Consider the following 22,064-nt stretch of genomic DNA (forward strand, 5'->3'; position numbering starts at 1 on the left):
CATTACACTTCATTTAATTGTTTTCTTTTTTGTGGCCCGTTACGTAATGGCTTGGAAAATTAGCTTACTTAACTTCAAACCCCTGGTATATACTATAAGTTATCATTATTGTAGAATGTCTCAAATACTTATTAATGATTCAACCTTTTAACCATGTTTATTATATTTGTAATTGCTGTTATTTTAGACCCTTCTTTAAAAAATTTAACAATGTAATAAAGCAATGCATTGTGGAATAAGCATAAAACAATACAAAATATATATTTCTAATTTCAATTACATATCAAGGAAATGCTTATTGCTTATTAAATTTCATTGAAAAAAAAATTCTTAAATAAACAAGTTCAGAAGCGAGGCATGATGCGCGCATATCATATCACTGCAAATATATCTGACTGTGCTCTGTCTCCACAGTTATTTTCAGACTGTGTTTGTGTTACGTCTGCTGCCGTGTTGATTCCTCTGCCTTCGAATTAATACATGCATTACTGCATGGGGTGAAACCTCGCTGAGATTCGCCGCTAAGACTTCCAGAGTCGTCTCACTGTTCTGAAGGCTTTCTGCTGCTGTGATCAAACAAGTAAAGTGACACGGCAGCCAGACTTCCCAGAAATCTGAGAGTTTTTAAGCCAATAAAGCAAACATGGATCATTCCCCACAACCCAGCAGCCTGGCAGTATCCACTCTGTATCAATCCCATTGATTGCATTGGATTAAAGTACATTAGAGTACAGCGCAGAGCAGATCTGAAGCATTAGCTAATTCTGAAAGTGCACTTAAACTGAGGAGTCTCACCTTTACAAACAGGCCTGTGGTCACTCCAGGCTGCAAACACCTCGGCCACTCTCTGGCAGGTGATGCTCTTGGAGCCCTGCAGGACGTGGTCTCCGTCGCAGGTGAACCCAACCATCGCACCGATGCTTTAATATCAGAAACGCAGGAGAACAGAAAACAGAACAGGTTGGAAAAATCAATAACTGACCCCATCAGACATGTTCCTGCATGGAAAAGCAGCACTTATCTGGCAGGTAAATCAATTTATACTGTAATTAATTGATACTGTCTTCAATATAGTATAAACTGCTTATTTGATCAAACATAAAAAAGCATAAAAGTTGTAGAGGATTCTTTAAAATCTCAAATTCGTCAGATGTTACCAAATTAATATAATATATTAAATAAATTATATTATATATATATATATATATATATATATATATATATATATATATATATATATATATATATATATATATAGATAGATAGATAGATAGATAGATAGAACTTTATTATTATATATATATATATATATATATATATATATATATATATATATATATATATATATATATAGTGTTTTGATGACATTACTGACTTTAGCACCAACAGTCCTTTTAGGCTTAATATACTCTAAAGGCTACAATTGAATAACATATTTATTAAAAAGGCTAAAAATAGCAAAACTGACTGACTTTAAAAAACTGACTGCTTTAAGAAATTCACATAAACCATATAGTAAATTTAGGTGACCTATTTTAAGCATTTATTTATTTTATTGTTGATAAATATGGCTTAAAGTCAATGAAAGCTTAAAAATCAGTATCTCATCTCTGATAATCAGAAAATTTTACATTTCATTTGTAAATCAGGGGATCAGAGTCTGGAGGAAGAGTGGAGAGACACACCAATCAGTGATGGTTTGGAGAGTCATGTCTGTCATCTGCTGGTGTTGGTCTACTGTGTTTTATTATCAAGTCTAAAGTCAGTGCAGTTTTGTTTTCCCACAAAATCTTACAGCACTTCATGCTTCCCTCTGCTGACCTTAACTTTTATGGAGTTGGGGATTTCATTTTCCAGCAGGACTTGGCACACTGCCAACACTGCTAGAGGTACCAATCGGTCTTACATAATATTCTACTTTTCTGAGACAATGATTTTGGGGTATAATCATTAACATAATCATTAACAATAATTAAAAAAAAAAAAAAAGATCACTCTGTGTGCAATACATCTATATAATTTATGAGTTTTCAACACATTTTCAACTGAACTACTGAAATAAAGTAACTTTTTTGTATAACATTTAAATACACAGTACATAATAATAGTTAACATAAATACAGAATGTCTCGACTAATTACTAGTTGACAATAGTTGAAACAATTATTAATGAGTTTACCACTTAACCATGTTTATTACTGTTGTCATTACTGTTTAACAATGTATTATAAAAATAAATTTGACATGTTATTAATAACAATAAATTTGACATGTTGATTTCTGATGAGATTCTACAGTAAGTTAAGCATGACATAAGCAAAAATGGGGCCATAAACACATATGTGTGTGACTATGGAGCATCCAGCTGCAGTGATAGAAGCAATCCCACTTAATATATCAGTAAATTATCACAATAAGAGAGAAATCTCATAGCAATCAATCAGCAGGTGTTTGACACAGCCCATATAGATGAACACTCACAGACACACAGCGTTTACCTGAAATCTGAGCCCATGCGTCTGCCGTTCTCCGGCTCTCCTGGGTCCGGGCAGTAGTTGGACACTTGCTTCACGCCCCCCTCGTTCACTGCAGGATCAGAGATGAAGCACAGCTGTAAGCTAGTCCGCAACCATTAGCGGCCTACGGGCGAGCGGCGGTGTGGGCGCAGCGGAATAATGTTTTACAGCCACGCTGCCCACGGATAGCGCTGTCTCAGGCACAGAGGTGGGCAGCAGCAAGTTACACTTTCCCATCATCACTTCAGAGAAAATGACTTTTTTAAGCAGCTCTTCACAGAAGGCTTGTCATCATTACTGTGGGCATATTTTAAAACTCGTTAAACTTTCAGCTTTCCTCAAGTTACCTCATCCTCTTATTCCCTCTTATTCATACACCTTATAACCAAAACTATCACAGACACAACGCGAGGCTTGGATGGAGCTGCTCGGCCATGGAAGGCCGAGTCTCTCTACTGTTTTCTACTGTTGTTGGTCTAATGTGAAGCTACATGTATAAGTTTGGAGGTGTGTAGTGGTGTAGTGACTCTGTGCACTATGCTCCTCAGCATCTGCTGATCCTTGTTTTTCGTTATAATATCACTGACAGTTGGCTGGGGCATATTTAGTGGTGAGTAGGTAAGTTCACGACTGCACTGAAAAAAATGATGAGTAAAATTTACTTTAAAAAGTTTCGCAACTTTCTGCATTTGCTTTTTTTAAGTAATTTCAAATACATTTAAGTAACTTCAAGACCTAAATGTTACATAGAGAAAATAAGTAAACAGAACTTTCTTTTTTTAGTAAACTTTACTTCATTTATTTGTCAAATAAATTGACTAAAATCATTTTTGTCTTGTACTTCTATGTCCTCTATTGCTAAATGTACATCATTATTTATAAATCTCTTTAGATAGTGTACGCTAAATGTTATGTAATTTAATGTAAAACAAAAAAAGTAAAAATACAGCTCTGGAAAAAAAAAATTCTGAATCCATTTCTCTGATTTTGCTATTTATAGGTTTATGTTTGAGTAAAATGAACATTGTTTTTTTATTCTATAAACTACAAACAACATTTCTCCTTAATTCTTAATAAAAATATTTTAGTCATTTAGAGGATTTATTTGCCGAAAATGAGAAATTTGCTGAAATAACAGGAAAGATGCAGAGCTTTCAGACCTCAAATAATGCAAAGAAAACAAGTTCATATTCAGAAGTATAGTTTTAGGGGTTCAGAAATCAATATTTGGTGGAATAACCCTGGTGGTTTTTAATCGCAGGTTTCATGCATCTTGTCATGTTCTCCTCCACCAGTCTTACACACTGCTTTTGGATAACTTTACGCCTTTACTCCTGGTGCAAAAAATTCAAGCAGTTCAGCTTGGTTTGATGGTTTGTGATCATTGTGATCTTCCTCTTGATTATATTCCAGAGATATATTACTGTTTTTAACACAGAAAGTGTTTCGCTTGAGTGGGTTAATTTTAGTACTGCGCTATTTTGAGAGTTTAAACGGCACCTAAATTCGCTCCATTACCGCGTTAAATCTCCGAACCACGAGCCTCTCATGGTTTATTGCTCCAGCATGCCTCAGCATTCGAAACTCAATCAAAACAAAAAGTTGCGAGCGATATTCGTTTTACAAACGCGCAGGAAATGACTGTAAGCCAGGCTTAATTGCTGTGGGTTCGGCGGCGGATCTGCAGTTGGTAAATTAAAGACCCCATTGATTTACACAGGGGTGTTTGCGGGCGTATTGGGGCCCGGAATAAGACGAGGCTCGGCCCAATAATTCACTCATAATTCATCATTCAGAATGCGTGAGGCAGCCACTGTGAAATGGAGGGTAATAAAAATTCTATCCTGTAGTAATTACGCATTTGAAGTGCTACACTGTTGGCTGGAAAATGAATCATTGTGCTCAATACGTTATTACAATGGCAGCCACGCAAGCTCCGCACTTCCACCGCTAGAGAACGGGAATCTTCAGGCCCGATAGTGATTAGTCAATAATGACTATACGTGTGGCCCCGAATCTGTACCCAGACCAGCGCCACGCTCATTATCTGCTCATTAAAAGGTACACTCCGTCATCCTAAAGGAACAAAGCGCTGACCCCGCAACGGCAGAGAGGGATCAAGGGCAATTACCACGTTAAAACCTTACTCAACAGCCAGAAATCTGAACGCAGCACTCAATAACCATTAGCAGCCCACCAATAGGATTTCACGCTTAGTTATAGCTGATCGTTCGTCAACAGCGGACACAAAAACATCATCTCAACGTTCTGACAGAGATCAGAGATTCACTTTTTTAACTTTCTGTCCTGTGGGCCCAAAAGGATTATATAATATAAAGAAGAAGAAGCGTGTTTTTTTTTTGGAAATGTACACATTTTTTAAAATTTCATTAAATTCTATTACAAAAAAGTTTAATTAATTAATTCAATAATGGCAATGTTAAAAGGAAAACATTCCAAACCTCAAAATGCATGCAGTGTCCAAAATTTTGCATGGTGTGCCTTGTACATTTTATTTTTTATTTTGTATAAAATTATTCAAAACGAAAAAAAATTATACAGTAATTACGTGTTGCCAAAATGAAGAAGACCTGTGCATTTTTTTTAGAAATGTACTTTTTTAACATTTCATTCAATTTAATTAGAAAGAAAAAAATTCAATAATGGCTATTTTAAAAGGAAAACATTCAAAACCTGAAACATCCTGTGGTGCCTTAAATCTTGCATGGTGTGCCTGTTTTCATTTTTATTTGTATAATATTCAAAACAAAAAAAAAATGTACAGTAATCACTTCTTTCTTAAAATGTTGCTTAAAATTAAGAAGACCTGTGTATTTTTTATGTTTTTTTTTTTTTAGAAATGTATTTTAATAAAATTTCATTCAATTTATTTAGAAAAAAAATCAATAACTGCCATTTTAAAAGGAAAACATTCAAAACCTCAAACATCCTGTGGTGCCCAAACTTTTGCATGGTGTGCCTATTTTTTTAGTACACAATTATTTAAAACGAAAAAAAAATAAGGTACAGTAGTCTAATTTTTCTAAAAATGTTGCTTAAAATTTAAAAGACCTGTGTATTTTTTTAGAAATGTATTTTTATTCAATTTCACTAAATTATATTACAAAAAAGTATCATGCGGTGCTCAAACTTTTGCATGGTGTGTATATATTTTTAAAGTATAAAATTATTCAAAACAAAAATTATACAGTAAACTCATTTTTCTAAAAATGCTAAAAATGCTTAAGCTAAGAAGATCTGTGTATTTTTTTAGAAATGTATTTTTATTTTTAATGAAAATGGTACAGTAAGTATATCTTCCTTAACATGTAATATTATAGAAATATATTTTTATAAAATGTCACTACATTTAATTAGATTAAAAAAAGTCTTTAATAATTGACATTTTAAAAGGAAACATTCAAAACCACAAATCTCCTGTGGTGGCCGAACTTTTGCAGGTTTTGCCTCTTTTTTGTGTTTATGTGACGCGGTGTGATGAGAAGGGAGGCGGACGTTTAAACGGGTAAGACATGACTTTTAATAAATAACAAATAAACAAATAAACAAACAAGGGAATAACGAATAAATATATGTACATAAACAAACAGGGAAAACAAACAAAGAGCTAAACTAAACAGACAAGTACAAAACAGGGCTAGGGATATATATATACAGGGAATAATACGTAAATATATACAAGATACACAAAGGAAACAAACAGGAACCAAACGTGACTAGAATATAAACAAGAGCGAGAAACTACAAACAACCAAAGAACGAGAACTAGAGCAATAACGTAAACGTGGCGAGACAGACAACAGGGGAAGGTGCAAAGACCGACAGCAAACATAGATTAACAAGTACTATTTATACTAAACATGAAACACAGAACACCTGGGAAGGGGCGGAGTTACAAATTAGACACACGTAATGGAAAAGTACAAGAGAAACACACTAGGAAACGGGGAAGACACCAGAAAACATAGCGAGGGCGTAACAGAAGCCCCTCCCTAAACGCGCAGCTCCCGAGGCGCGTAAAAACGAACCCCGGGGGCCGGCGGCGGGGAGAGGCCGGGAAACACAAGAGACGAGACCTGAGACTTAACATGGGGCAGAACTGGAGACTGAACTGAAGACTGGACAGGAGACTGGACAAAGAAAGGAGACTGAACCGGGGACGTGACTGGAGACTGGACATTGGGCGAGACACGAGACTGGACGGGGAACTGGACAGGGGACGATGACTGGACGTGAGACATGACAGGTGACTGGACAGGACTAGACATGGGAACGGGAACCAAAACATTGACAGGAACAGACACGAAGACGGTGACAGGAACAGGTACACAGAAACCAGACAAGACAGGAACAGGAACATAGACCGACACAGGAACCATAACGGGGAGCGACATGGGGACCAGAAAGACCTGGGGATGCCCAGGACTGGCTAAAGTCATAGGGGTAGTTCGTGGAGCCAGCCTGGGCAAAGTTCTTGGGCTGGGGTCCGGGGGCCTTGGGGCAGACCTGGGCACACGAGGCTTGGGGCAAAACTTAGTCCTGGGCGCCGGGACTGGCATGGGTGTGGTGACGGGCCTCGCTGGCGACGCGACGGCTTGGGCAGCAGAAGCTGGAGGCGCGGCGACTCGGGCAGCAGGAGCTGGTGGCGGTGCGGCGTCTCTGGCAGCAGGAGCTGGCGGTGCGGCGACTCGGGCAGCAGGAGCTGGCGGTGCGGCATCTTGGGCAGCTGGAGCTGGCGGCACGGCGACTCGGGCAGCAGGAGCTGGCGGTGCGGCGACTCGGGCAGTAGACACTGGCGGTGCGGCATCTCGGGCAGCAGGAACTGACGGCGCGGTGACTTGAGCAGCTGGGGCTGGCGGCGTGGTCGGCGCTGGAGCGGTAGGCACCGCTGGCACAGGGTCATGGACGGTGGGCACTGCTGGCTTCGGCACATGGGTAGTGGACACCGCTGGCACAGGAACATGGACGGTGGGCACTGCTGGCTTTGGCACATGGGCAGTGGACACCGCTGGCACAGGAACATGGACGGTGGGCACCGCTGGCATCGGCACATGGGCGGTGGGCACCGCTGGCACAGGAACATGGACGGTGTCTGGCACCGCTGATATCGTAGCATGGACGGTGGGCACCGCTGGTACAGGAACATAGGCGGTGGGCACCGCTGGCATCGTAGCAGGAGCGGTGGGCACCGCTGGCATCGTAGCATGGGCGGTGGGCACCGCTGGCACAGGAACATTGGCGGTGGGCACCGCTGGCATCGTAGCATGGGCGGTGGGCACCGCTGGCACAGGAACATTGGCGGTGGGCACCGCTGGCACAGGAACATTGGCGGTGGCGGGCACCGCTGGCACAGGAACATTGGCGGTGGCGGGCACCGCTGGCACAGGAACATTGGCGGTGGCGGGCACCGCTGGCACAGGAACATTGGCGGTGGCGGGCACCGCTGGCACAGGAACATTGGCGGTGGCGGGCACCGCTGACACAGGAACACTCACATGAACAGACTTGGACCCTTGGGCTGTAGGTGTCTGTGTGACGACTCGGGCTGCTGAAGACTGCACGGAGACTTGACCTAATTTCACCTCAGCGTATTCAGGTTCCGGGGTGGCAGTGGCAGTACAGTGTAGCGCCGTTGTCATGGGAACCCCGGAGCGAAGATCTGCTGCCGCTACGGGTGACTGGAAGCGCTGCTCGGCGGTCGCCGTGGAAGCTGGGTCTGCAGCCGTAGAAGATGCGAGCACCGAAGCAGCCAGAGAAACTTGACCCGTGGAATCAGGAGATGCTAACTGCGTTAGCCGCGTAGCCGTGGGAATGCCTGGAGCTGCAGCCGCTGGAGATGCTAACTGCGTTAGCCGCGTAGCCGTGGAGAAGCCTCGAGCTGCAGCCGCCGGAGGAGCTAGCTGGTTAGCCTCAGAAGCTAGCTGCGGAGCCGACGAGGTGGAGCGCGCCCTGGGAGGCGGGTGGAGGATAGCCTCCGCAAGCGGCGGCAAGCGGGCTCTCGTCGGAGGGTAGAACTCGTCCTCCGAACTGGACGCGGCTGCGAGGAGGTCCACGTAATCCCAGAAATAGTCCTCACAGTCCGCGTTTCTGCCCGCCTTGCCTACCTCGCGGTTCGGAGCGAGGCCGATGGCCCCAACCGTTAGCCCCACCCCAAGAAAATCCTCCGATTTTTGGGACCTCTTAGAACGCCCAGCCCGAGGCCTTCTCCGGCCTCGAGGCCTCGGATTTTCCTGCGCCGAGGTCCCAAAGGGGGCATGACGGATGGCCAGCCCGGATCCAACCCAAGGGTTTCCCGAATAAACGTCCATGGCGGTCGGTCTTTCTGTGACGCGGTGTGATGAGAAGGGAGGCGGACGTTTAAACGGGTAAGACATGACTTTTAATAAATAACAAATAAACAAATAAACAAACAAGGGAATAACGAATAAATATATGTACATAAACAAACAGGGAAAACAAACAAAGAGCTAAACTAAACAGACAAGTACAAAACAGGGCTAGGGATATATATATACAGGGAATAATACGTAAATATATACAAGATACACAAAGGAAACAAACAGGAACCAAACGTGACTAGAATATAAACAAGAGCGAGAAACTACAAACAACCAAAGAACGAGAACTAGAGCAATAACGTAAACGTGGCGAGACAGACAACAGGGGAAGGTGCAAAGACCGACAGCAAACATAGATTAACAAGTACTATTTATACTAAACATGAAACACAGAACACCTGGGAAGGGGCGGAGTTACAAATTAGACACACGTAATGGAAAAGTACAAGAGAAACACACTAGGAAACGGGGAAGACACCAGAAAACATAGCGAGGGCGTAACAGTTTAAAATTTACACAAAACAAAAATGATACAGTAATTACATCTCTCTTAAAATTTTGCTTAAAATTAAAAAGATTTGCATATTAAAAAATATATATATATATTTTTTATTAAATGTCACTAAATTTAATTACAAAAAAAGTCTTTAATCTAAATTTTAAAAGGAAAACATTTAAAACCGCAAACATCCTGTGGTGCCCAAACCATGGCGTGCCTATTTTTTAATTTATTTTAATATAATAAAAGGGGGACAGTAAGTATATCTTTCTTAACATGTAATATGATAAATATATAAAATATATTTTTATAAAATTTTACTAAATAAAATTGCAAAAAAAAAATTCAATAATGGCAGTTTAACAGGAAACATTCAAAACCTTAAACCTCCTGTGGTGCCCAAACTTTTGCATGGTGTGACTATTTTTTTTAAGTATAAATTTATTAAAAACAAAATGATACAGTAATCTGATTTTTAAAAGATGAAAAAAAGTGTATTTTTACTATTGTCATTTTGTAATGAAATATCACAAAATTGTATTACAAAAATGAATAGTTTATGAATAGTTCATTATTTATATGAAAATCTTATAATGTCACTCAATTAAAATGGCCAGTGTGTTTTAATTTTATTTTTTACCATTTTACTATATTTTGTTTAGAAAAAAATCTTACAAAAGTCTATACTAGTTATACAGTCATTCATTTGCTTCTCAGCTAAAATAATGCAAAAATGAATTATTTAAATTAATGCAACACTGGATTAAAATAAATTTATTTATTGAAACAATGCCACAGTGAATGTGTGCTGCAATCAAAGCTAAAGGCGGCCCAACCAAATATTATTAGAGTGTGTGTTTTTTTTTTTTTTTTTTTTTGGTGATTTTCATTTCTTGGCCAGGCAGTGAGGCAGTGTACAAAACAAATAATATACTCGAATCTAATCTTGTTTATAATCTTTAAAAAAGTGTTTTTAACTTCACGCCTTTGGGAGATCATTTCATCTTCACTGAGCCACAGATTCAAATCAAATGTTGACTAATTTATAAACTCAACTCGCTAAATACGTTTAATTAACTTTTGAATTAACAAAACAAGTGAATAAAAACCTGATTAAACACCTCAAATCTTAATGCAGAAATTAAATATCGCTAAATTATGTGTGGATATACAGTATAATTGCTGTATGGTTATTGAAGTGAACATAAAGATATCCTGACATCTGTAGTCCTTCTCTCAACACACTATTTTTATTTATTTATTTATGCATGTGTTTGTTTGTTTGTTTGTTTGTGTGTTTGTTTGTTTGGTGAGTCATCTGCGATAAATGGCAAAGGCTGAGCTGAGAAGTGAAAAGCGAACGCTGGTACAGATCGTACAGAATGTTAAATGTGGCAGATGGAAAGGTTAACAGTAGTTTTTACTGTGATGCTTATGCTTGTTATGCAGCAGCAGCAGCAGCAGCAGCGATGTGTAATTCACTACAGCTTTAAATAGTGAGTTCTGCATCATTGAAAAACCTTCAGCCTGAGGGACAAAACAAGCACAGCATACAGTAAAAGAGAAGCAAAACATCTAAACACTATAGAATGGATTGTAAGCCAGATAATGTCAAATTGTTGTTTTTTTATTATTTTAAATACTGTATCAGTATTATTTTATTATTTTAAAGGCGCATCAGATCATAAGGTGCATTGATGATTTTGTGAAAATGAAAGGAATTTAAGTGAGCCTTATAGTGCGAAAAATATTTGTAACGAGACCATATATGCCATAACTCACTCACACATTGACGATGACACCTCGATGATAGTGACCAGAGCAGGGATAGTCCCCACAGTTGAGCAACACACTCACTGCCTGTGAAACCCTGCACAGTAAAACTAGTCAGTTTTGAATATTAATATCTCATAAAATCTCCTCTCTTTGTTGAATTCGGTCTTATTTGTAACAGCTAACCCCACGGTGCGGAGGCCGTACCGCAGCCTGGCTAACTCCTGCTGTGATTGGTTTATCTGCTTCTAAACAGCGCTCTATTACAATCGCCAAGAGAGGGAGATTAAAATAATACAGGGGGGAATTACGGGATTTTACACTCTAGAGGTCTTTACAAGGTGGGTTTGCCTGCGGGTCCTGCATGATTTGTGAAGTAATTGGCAGGCGGGACCGAATTCGCGGCTCCGCAGTTACAGTGGGCAGGCGGCCAACAGGTCAGGGGTTAATTCGGGAGGGTGCAATTGCTTGCTGTGAGCTGAGAGGAGGGAGGGCTGGGGTGGTTAGATTATTGGCTGCTTGCAGAAGCAGAGAAGAGAAAATAGGCTAATTTTTTCAATGTTTTTCACTCTCCTGTATTTAATGTGAATAATAAGATTATATTTGAGCCAGCATCATTTTAAGGCATTTTGGGGTCCCATGTATACACGGAAATTTAGCTATAGGCCAAATTTCCACCCATTCAGCTCCTACTCAGCTGTATGTCCTCATCACTGGTGATGCCACAAATCCAGGAGGGTGAAGACTAGCACATGCCTCCTGCGATACATGTGAAGTCAGACTCCGCCTCTTTTCGAGCTGCTGCTGATGCAGCATTACCGAGTAGCATTAGTTTAGATTAGCATCAGTTTTGATACATCAGCTCACAGACGCAGCCTGTGCTGATCAACATCACCCTAGGAGTGATGAGGGGAGAGTGCGCCATCTACTGTACCCACCCAGAGAGAGTAAGGCCCGTTGTGCTCTCTCCGGGCTCTGGCAGCTGATGACAAGCTGCATGACTGGGATTTAAACCAGCGATCTCTTGATCATAGTGGCAGTGCTTTAGACTGCTGGACCACCCGGAGCCCCTATGATAATTACGAATGTAAGAAATACATCAGAATTATCAGTGATGTTTTATTGCCTTTTTAATGTTCTGTCTTTGTGGCTTTGTATATTCATATATTGTATTTTATATGCAGCCTACATAAACAAATTCCTTCAGCTGATGCAGGTTTACTGCTAAATGGGTTGTAAACACAATAACTATAGAAGTGAAATTCTAAAATTGTTTATTATAATGTTATCATACGTTTTCTTGTGCATGACTGGATTATGAATAGGTCTGTTATATATATATATGTCTGGTTTATTTTATGTGTCCATGTGAAAACACTGAAAACAGAGCTTACAATAATTTCTAATGTAAGAATTGCATTAATAAAGTCTCTCATACAAGAATGCTGAGAATTATCGCTGTTTTTATTTTATTGCCTTTTTAATTGTCTGTCTTGGTAGCTTCGTATATCCATATATTGCATTTTATATGCAGCCTACACAGACAATTCGTAAGCTTATACATGTATGGAATTCACTTCTAAAGTCGTTTATTATAATGTTATTATATATTTTTCTGTGTTTGACCTGGATTATGCTGAGATTTATCGCTGTTGTTATTAATTGCCTTTTTAATTATGTATTGTATTTTTAATATGTATTTATGTATGAGATAAGGTCTCTTTTTTTATATCCGGAAAGAAATACATTAATAAAGTCTCTTAAACAAGAATGCTGAGAATTATCACTGTTTTTATTTTATTGCCTTTTGAATTTTCTGTCTTGGTAGCTTTGAATAACCATATATTGTATTTTATATGCAGCCTAAATAGAAAATTCATAAGCGTATACATGTTTACTGCTAAATGGGTTGTTAACACAATATTGCTAGATGTGAAATTGCTTCTAAAGTTGCTTATTATAATGTTATTATATAGTTTACTGTGTTTGACCTGGATACTGGCTCATATATATCTGAGATAAGGTCTGAATTTTTTTTTGCATCCAGAAAGAAATACATTAATAAAGTCTCCTACACAAGAATCCTCAGAATTATCAGTGATGTTTTATTTTTCTGCCTCAGTAGCTTCGTATATACATATATTGTATTTTATATGCAGCCTACATGGAACATATTACTTCATACGTCGTTTATTATAATGTTATCATACATTTTCCTGTGTTTGACCTGGATTATGGATTATATATGTCTGAGATAAGCTCTCTATTTTTTTGTATCCAGAAAAAGATACATTAATGAAGTCTCCTATACAAGAATGTTGAGAATTATTGCTTTTTATTTTATTGTCTTTTTAATTTTCTGTCTTGGGAGTTTTGCATATTCATATATTGTATTTTATATGCAGCCTACATAGACAATTCATAAGCGTATATATGTTTACTGCTAAATGGGTTGTAAACACTATAATAATGCTAGAATGGAAATCACTTCTAAAGTCATTTATTATAATGTTATTATATATTTTTCTGTGTTTGACCTGGATTATGGCTCATATATATATATATATATATATATATATATATATATATATATATATATATATATATATATATATATATATATATATGTATGTGAGATAAGGTCTCTTCTTTGTATCCAGTAAAGTCTCTTATAGAAGAATGTTGAGAATTATCACTGTTTTTATTTTATTGCCTTTTTAATTTTCTGTCTTGGTGGCTTTGTATATCCATATATTGTATTTTATATGCAGCCTACATGGAACAAATCCTTAAGCTGATGCAGGTTTATTGCTAAATGGGTTGTAAACACAATAATACTAGAAGTGAAATCACTTTATAAGTCATTTAATATAATGTTATCATATATTTTCCTGTGATTATGGGTTATTATGTGTCACGTCCTGGCCTGTTTCCTGTCTGTCCACGTGACCTGTGCTCCTGTGTTTCTGTGTCAGTACTTTTCCACCTGTGTTTACTTGTAGCCCCGCCCCCTAGCCCCATGTGTTTCTACTTCCTGTGTTTGTTATATAGCCCTAGTGTTTCAGTCTGTGTTTGTCGGTCTTTGCACCTTCACCTGTCGTTTGCCTTTTCACGTTTCTCTAGTTTTTGCGCCTTGTTATTTCTCTGTTTTCCCTTGTTTATTTCTAGTCGTTTTCCTTGTATATTTCCCTAGTCCTGTTTAGTTATTCTCTGTCTAGTTTAGTTCCTTGTTGTTTTTCTAGTTTGTTTTGTTAGCCTCCCAGTATGTTTGTTTTTTTTATTATCTCTCGTTTGTTTTGGTTTAGTTCTTTGTTACATGTTTACTTGTTCCTTGTTTCTTTGTTTATTTGTTATTTATTTATTAAATATTTTCTCACCTGCATTTACATCCACCTCCACGTCTTCCTGCCTGCACCACTTCATGACATTATGTCTGAGATAAGGTCTCTTTTTTTGTATCCAGAAATACATTTATAATGCTGAGAATTATTACTGTTTTTATTTTATTGCCTTTTTAATTTTCTGTTTCGGGAGCTTTTTTTTTTTTTTTGCATATCCATATATTGTATTTTATATGCAGCCTACATAAAACATTTGTAAGCTTATACATGTTTACTGCTAAAGGGGTTGTAAACACTATAATAATGCTAGAATAGAAATCACTTTTAAAGTCGTTTATAATAATGTTATTATATATTTTCCTGTGTTTGACCTGGGTTATGGCTTATATATGTCTGAGATAAGGTCTCTTTTTTTGTATCTAGAATAGTTTTTTTGTATCCCATACAAGAATCCTCAGAATTATCGCTGTTTTTATTGTATTGCCTTTTTAATTTTCTGTCTGGGTAGCTTCGTATATACATATATTGTATTTTATATGCAGCCTACATAGATAATTCGTAAGCATATATATGTTTACTGCTAAATAAGTTGCAAACACTATAATAATGCTAGAAGTGAAATCACTTCAAAAGTCGTTTAGTATACTGTTTGACCTGGATTATTGCTTATATATGTCTGAGATAAGGTCTCGTTTTTTTTGTATCCAAAAAGAAATACATTAATAAAGTCTCCCATACAAGAATGCTGAGAATTATCGCTATTTTTATTTTATTGTCTTTTTAATTTTCTGTCTTGGTAGCTTTGCATAACCATATATTGTGTTTTCTACACAGTCTATGTCCTTCAGCTGATGCATGTTTACTGCTAAATGGGTTGTAAACACAATAACGCTAGAAGTAAAAGTGTCAGAGCAGGAAAGGCCTGAGGGTCTCGGCTTCAGAAAGAAGCTCAATTTCACTGTATGTATTAAGTAAAAAACAGCACTGACCTTGTTCAAGTCTTTACAGCTCACCTTTCAGACATAAAGCCGTTCTTTATAAACATGTAAAAGCGAGAGAGAGAGAGAGAGAGAGAGAGAGAGAGAGAGACTTACTGATGGAGAATTTACTGGTGTTGTCTTTCCCCGGCAGCAGCTTCACTCCTCTTGATTTGAAATCTCCAGACCGTTTCACTGTTCAGGGAGAAAAAGAGACAAGACATGAAATGAAAGCAGACAAAGAGAGTCTCTCTGAGAATCGCTCACAATCCCGAGATCAGGCTCTGCTGCTTCCGTGTGTTACAGGACCCGCAGTATATGAGTGAGAGGAAACCGGAGGGAAGCTGGAGCCGGACCCGGACAGAACCCCAGTCCCCTTCAGAGACTCGGACTAACAATCTGCCCTTCAGAAGACCGGGGATTTCACCCTCTCCATTCCAGCAGTCTCTTAATCCACAAACACGGCTGAACCTGATGCAATGGAGCTGAGGAAATGAGAGCAGTGGAGTCCCACGTGTCCTCACCAACAACACCAACACCAGTCTGACTCAACAACAACACAAACATCTGTCTGTCTATCTATCTATCTATAATGGAATTTAGGTCATATTTGCAAAAATGATTGCAGAGGGGAAGAAGATAAATGATAAATAACAGGGACCCTAAGACTGAACTTTGTGGCACACCTGAAGTAACAGAGGAAGGCTGAGAAGTGAACGTTTTAGGCTGAATGATTGTTTAAGATTGTTTCTATCTATCTATCTATCTATCTATCTATCTATAATGGAATTTAGGTCATATTTGCAAAAAGTATTGCAGAGGGGAAGAAGATAAATGATAAATAAGAGGGGCCCTAAGACAGAACCTTGTGGCACACCTGAAGTAACAGAGGAAGGCTGAGAAGTGAACGTTTTAGACTAAATTAAAATTTAAGATTGTTTCTATCTATCTGTCTATCTATCTATCTGTCTGTCTGTCTGTCTGTCTGTCTGTCTTTCTATAATGGAATTTAGGTCATATTTGCAAAAATGATTGCAGAGAGAAAGAAGATAAATGATAAATAGGAGGGGCCCTAAGACAGAGCCTTGTGGCACACCTGAAGTAACAGAGGAAGGCTGTAAAGTGAACGTTTTAGGCTGAATGATAGATAGATCTTAAACTATCTATCTATCTATCTATCTATCTATCTATCTATCTATCTATCTATCTATCTATCTATCTATCTATCTATCTATCTATCTATCTATCTATCTATCTATAATAATACTGGTGTAATGGATCACAAAACTAATGTAAAAGATCAATTGCAATTTAAGCTTCCAGTATGAAAGTGTTTTGCATGACTGAACTGTTTTATTAGTGATTATTACAGGTGCATCTCACAAAATTAGAATATTATTTAAAAGTGACTGCATTACAGTTCTGAAATGTGAACCTCATATATTATATAGATGTATTACACACAGTGATCAATTTGAAGTGTTTATTTGTTTTATTGTTGATCATTATGGTTTACAAAAAATCAGTGTTTTAGAAAATTAGAATATTATATAAGACCAATTGGTACTTTTAGCAGCATGGGCAGTGTGCCAAGTCCTGCTGGAAAATGAAATCCTGCCCTGACTTTGGAGTTGATATAACACAGTGGAACAACACTAGCAGATGGCATGGCTCTCCAAACCATCACTGATTGTGGAATCTGTCTGTCTGTCTGTCACTCCTGACCTCATGTTTATCATCTCAGAGTAAAGCACTGCAGTGAGTTTTAGCAAAATACTTATGCTAGTTTAGTTAGGCTAATTTCTCATGCTATATCAGTTTTTACAGCTAATACTGGTGATTAAGGTCATGAATTTTGAGTCACAGATCATTTTTTTAGACCAGCGCAAATAATTAAATTTATTAGTGATTATTACAGGTGCATCTCAAAAATGTTTTAAATCATCATTGAAAAGTTACTTTATTTCACTAATTCAGTTGAAAATGTGAAACTCATATATATTATATAGATGTATTACACACAGAGTGATCTGTTTTAAGTGTTTATTTCTTTTATTGTTGATGATTATGGATTACAGACCATGAAAATCCAAAAATCAGTGTCTCAGAAAATAAGAATATTGGTACTTTTGGCAGTGTCCTGCTGAAAAAAAAAATCCTGCACTGAAAATACATCTATCTATCTATCTATCTATCTATCTATCTATCTATCTATCTATCTATCTATCTATCTATCTATCTATCTATCTATCTATCCATCCATCCATCCATCCATCCATCCATCCATCCATCCATCCATCCATCCATCCATCCATCCATCCATCCATCCATCCATCCATCCATCAATCCATCCATCCATCCATCTATCTATCGATGGTGGGAGTTGATCTATCTATCTGACTCTGTCTAAGGTTGGGGTCCATCCATCCATCCAGCATTATCATATTATATCAGTAACTGAAACCCAACTTTTACATCAACAATAAACAGAATTCAATGTAAAATAATATTGCTGTTCCTGTAAATGACCTGCTTGTGGACCTTCACAGTGTGAACCAGCAGGTCAGGTTTCTATGCGCCAAATTCAGAATGTTCCTGGCTTTTAAAGAGAATTGCAATTGTAATTTGATGGGACATGTCTTTTGGTAAACATCCTGTCTAGTCTTCTACAAGAGTCTCATAGTGGAACTTTCACTAAATTTTTTTTTTGTTGTTGGATAATTGATTTTGAGAAAAGGATTGGATATTTTTTTAGTTTTAAATGTTTTTTGTCTCAAGGGAGACAAATAGTAAACAGCAGTTTTAGTGTTCGGTTTAAAAGTAGTTTGTGTTTCTGCTTTGTTTGTATTTTAGTGACATTTTACTTTGACACAGTAATTTGTCTGTTTGTATTAGTGACTTTTACTTTGACAGTTTTTAATGCAGTGTAGAAGTTGAGTGGAATGATTGCAGCTCTTGTGAGTACAGTATTATTATTGGACTTTTTTTTTGTTACACATGTACCCTACTATTATTTTTCCATCTGCTTTATTTAACAGAGAACAGAAAGGCATCAGGTAAAGCTGATGTAGAAGCAATATTAAATGAGGACAACTGATTAATTAGAAAGGACACACAACTCTAGATTAGCAATCTCAGTCCATATCAACACTAAATTATACATAAAGGCTCTTTCTGTGAGGGGTTGCTTAGTTTTGCAACAGTTCACAGGTTTCTCCCTTATGTACTGACAGCGAAAATTGGTTCCATAACCTCAAAATACCCCATATTAATTATTAACAAATAGCTTTTCTGACATGATCAACCCTGTTTTACTACAGCTTCTGACGGGTCATCCTTATTTCACAAATGGGGGAAAATCAAATTAACTTCTTGTATGTGGAAATAATTACCTGCTGATTAAGATAAAAGAGGTAATTAAAGATTTGTGTGATAATATAACTTTCCCAACACATCCCAACTTTCCCAACCTGATATCTGATTAAAATCACCACAAATAATTGTAATTAACACACTGTAATCCTGTATAAATTGAATTCACTTAAATAATCTGAAGAAAACAGTTAAATTAAGTTGATTAACTAATTATGCCTAAATTGTAAGTTAAATCATGTATTTATTTTATTTTATTTTGTATCAGTTGCTTTTCTTAACAATTCCACTCTGAAATGTCAGTACTGAAAATCCCTTTAATCTAAGTTAAAATGATAAAAACAAGCGAACTATATAAGATTTAATTAGGAAGAAATAAAATAATTCAGAATAAAAGGATACAGATGCAGACAGGCTAAAATGTAAAGCAATAAAATAGAGAGATAGATGAGTTAAAATAAGTTATAAAAGGTATAAAAAATAAAAGGACAAAACAAATAAATAAATAAAAGGACAAAAGTAAACCTATAGGTGCTATATATGATCAGTCCAATAAAATATGTATTTAATCTTTGGTTTGACTTTATTTAAAACACAGATTTTAATATAGTACACAGCCTATATAGAGTTTGTAGCTTAAAAACTGACACTTGCTCTTACAGCCTACAACACAGAGACCAAGCAGTTAATCAGGGAGTGTTGGGAATGCCTACATACTGACGGTGTGTGACAGTAACTGTGAGACAGTGTGTGACAGTGACAGTGACTGATTATTATTTAATCAGTTAATAAACACTGATTTAATGAGTTGTAATTTACATTGTAATAAAGTCTCATATTTATAGCATTATCCCATGAAAAGGTATACTACAATATTTATATTATTTACAGTATATAGACATATGTATAAACATCTGGAAAGTCCAGATTCACTTTAAATCAAATAATTAGCAGTGTTGGTCACGTTACTTTGAAAAAGTAATTAGTTATAGTTACTAGTTACTCCTCCAAAAAAAGTAACTTTTAAAAGTACTTTTATAAAATCCACTATAAAAGTAACTAGTTACCAGTAAAAGTAACTATTGCGTCACTATTGCATTTTATTCAAATGAAGCAACAGGTTTAGTCCATCATAAGTTTAAGATTTTTTATCAACCTCACTGTGATCTATAGTTATATAAATCCGTTTTCAGCTTCTCCTCCGTGGTTGAGAGGCAGCTGTTCTGTGAGTGTATGCGGCTTGTGTGTGTGTGTATGTGCGCCGCACTAGCACTAAAATTTAATTTCAAGTCGCCGGCCACAAAATATCGTTCGCGGGCCGGTTTGAGATCCCTGATTTAAAGTGCTCACTACAGACAACTGTCTTCCTCTGAGAATGAGCCTGCGGACCCCTAGAGGGTGCTTCGCGGCCCCCTGGTGGTCTGCGTATGCGGAGGGTGGACGTAAGTGCAGATAATTTACAAATGTATTAAATGAACAAGATGAAAGAAAACAAAACAGAAAACAAACACAGGTAACGCAAAAACTAGAAAACAACACTTGGAAGTAAATAGACAAAGACTAGAACAAAACTAAGCTTAACTAAACAAACAAGAAATTGAATAACTAGGATAACATTAAGAATACTAAATGAACAAACTTGGGACACTTAAAAAAAACAAGATACAAAAGACTACAAAATCCAAAACTGGTAAACGCGTATACGGGAAACAAGAATACAAAAGACTCGACAAGAAAACACTCATACAAAGGGCTATATATACACAAGGAGGGTGAGGACCGGTAATGAGGGGGCGGGGTTACAAACAAGACACAGGGGACAACACTAATGCAGACAAATCAAGTCTCCCTGAAGCTGCGGGAGTCTCCCGCATTTGGGTAGTGGCTCCCTGATGCCCGCGAGTCACATATAATCTCCCGGAATTCAGAACGAGTGCCCCAAACGCGCACACAGGCCACAGACTTTTTTTCTCTAATCGCGTGTGGAAAGGAGAGAGAGAAAACAGAGAGGGTTCTGATTGGCCTGTTCTCTGCAAAGAGTCTGTGAGACAGCCAATCAGTTTTTAGTGTGGGCGGGCAGTGTTTTTCCCCCCCTCCTGGACGGGATTTGTTCAGTAAGTGAGAGAAAGCAGATCATGGCGGAGGCAATATTAATAATTATTGTAATATGATATTGAATGTTTTTGATGTTGTGCAATTTTTTGTGATATTGTAACGGTCAGTTTTTGTCAAATAAAGGCTCCCCCCCCAAAAAAAAAAAAAGAAAAGGAAAGCAGAGGCAGGGCCTTCCAAAAAGAAAAAAGATAAAACTCATTTCACCTCTGAATACTCTAAATTTAATTTTAAAAATAAAGTAAAAGTAATTAATATAAAAGTAAAGTTTCATTATCCTTTGGTGTGTGTGCAAGGTTTTTTTTGTTTTGTTTTTTCTTGGGGGGAGGGGGGGGGGGTAACCTCCCTGAAATCAACTTTTGCAACTTGGGATGTCTGCTAATGGCTAGGGGAAGGCTAGGGCGGAGACAGGGACCAAAACACAACAGTAGCACATGGCTGGGAACACATGACAGGAGCACAAGGGACCAATTGAGGGAAAACACAAGACAGACATGGGCTAAGGTGTGACAATAAACTGTTAAAAAACTGTAAACAAAAAAAAAGAGTTTACCTTGATACTGTGCGCTGAAGCCCTTGTGTCGGTGGCCGTTGTCTGTGACGAAATGGAGCCGCAGCCAGTTTTTGTTGCTCACTATGGGCACGGGGATATTCGACCCGGACAACCTGCGAGAAAAAAATCACAACAACAAACACTCAGCTCATCCCAAAAGATCACCAGCATCATCATCTATCGCCAGAGGCGGCTGCGCATAATCTGTAGCCGTGAGGAACACGCCGGCTGAAAAAAATCAAATTAACATGCAGCTCAACCTTTTCACACGGCGCTCTGGATCTCTCGCCTTCAGCTGGAGATGGACTTTTTATTGCCTTGGTTGGGGCCTCAATTAAAGGCAATCTCACCCTGGACCCACATTATCCACTTAAACAGCCCTGCGTTTAGCGCGGAAAAGAGGCTCTAAGAAGAAGCGCGGCCCCGCTCCAGGCCTGTATTCACTCGTGGCATCAATATTTCAAACGGCGTCCATTTTCTTTAAGTATAAATGAACACTTATCAAGGGCAACGAGGACGAGGTGTAATGGAACGTAGGAGCCGTGGTGTTTGAAGAACATGC

The 22,064-nt window shown here is 37.9% G+C and overlaps 1 protein-coding gene across 2 annotated transcripts in view; it reads right to left on the reverse strand.

The window, feature by feature from the left end:
* csmd3a (CUB and Sushi multiple domains 3a) overlaps positions 1 to 22,064 on the reverse strand; it is a 777,572-nt gene that overhangs the window by 465,216 nt on the left and 290,292 nt on the right. For both annotated transcript variants that reach the window (XM_049467549.1, XM_049467548.1), the window contains exons 6-9: positions 21,503 to 21,615; positions 15,583 to 15,660; positions 2,499 to 2,586; positions 796 to 920 (exon numbers count right to left, since the gene is read on the reverse strand). In XM_049467549.1, the coding sequence (XP_049323506.1) occupies positions 796 to 920; positions 2,499 to 2,586; positions 15,583 to 15,660; positions 21,503 to 21,615 (404 nt within the window). The remainder of the gene's footprint in view (positions 1 to 795; positions 921 to 2,498; positions 2,587 to 15,582; positions 15,661 to 21,502; positions 21,616 to 22,064) is intronic.

This window comes from Astyanax mexicanus, chromosome 1, assembly GCF_023375975.1.
Source record: "Astyanax mexicanus isolate ESR-SI-001 chromosome 1, AstMex3_surface, whole genome shotgun sequence".
In the NCBI taxonomy this organism is placed as follows: domain Eukaryota; kingdom Metazoa; phylum Chordata; class Actinopteri; order Characiformes; family Acestrorhamphidae; genus Astyanax; species Astyanax mexicanus.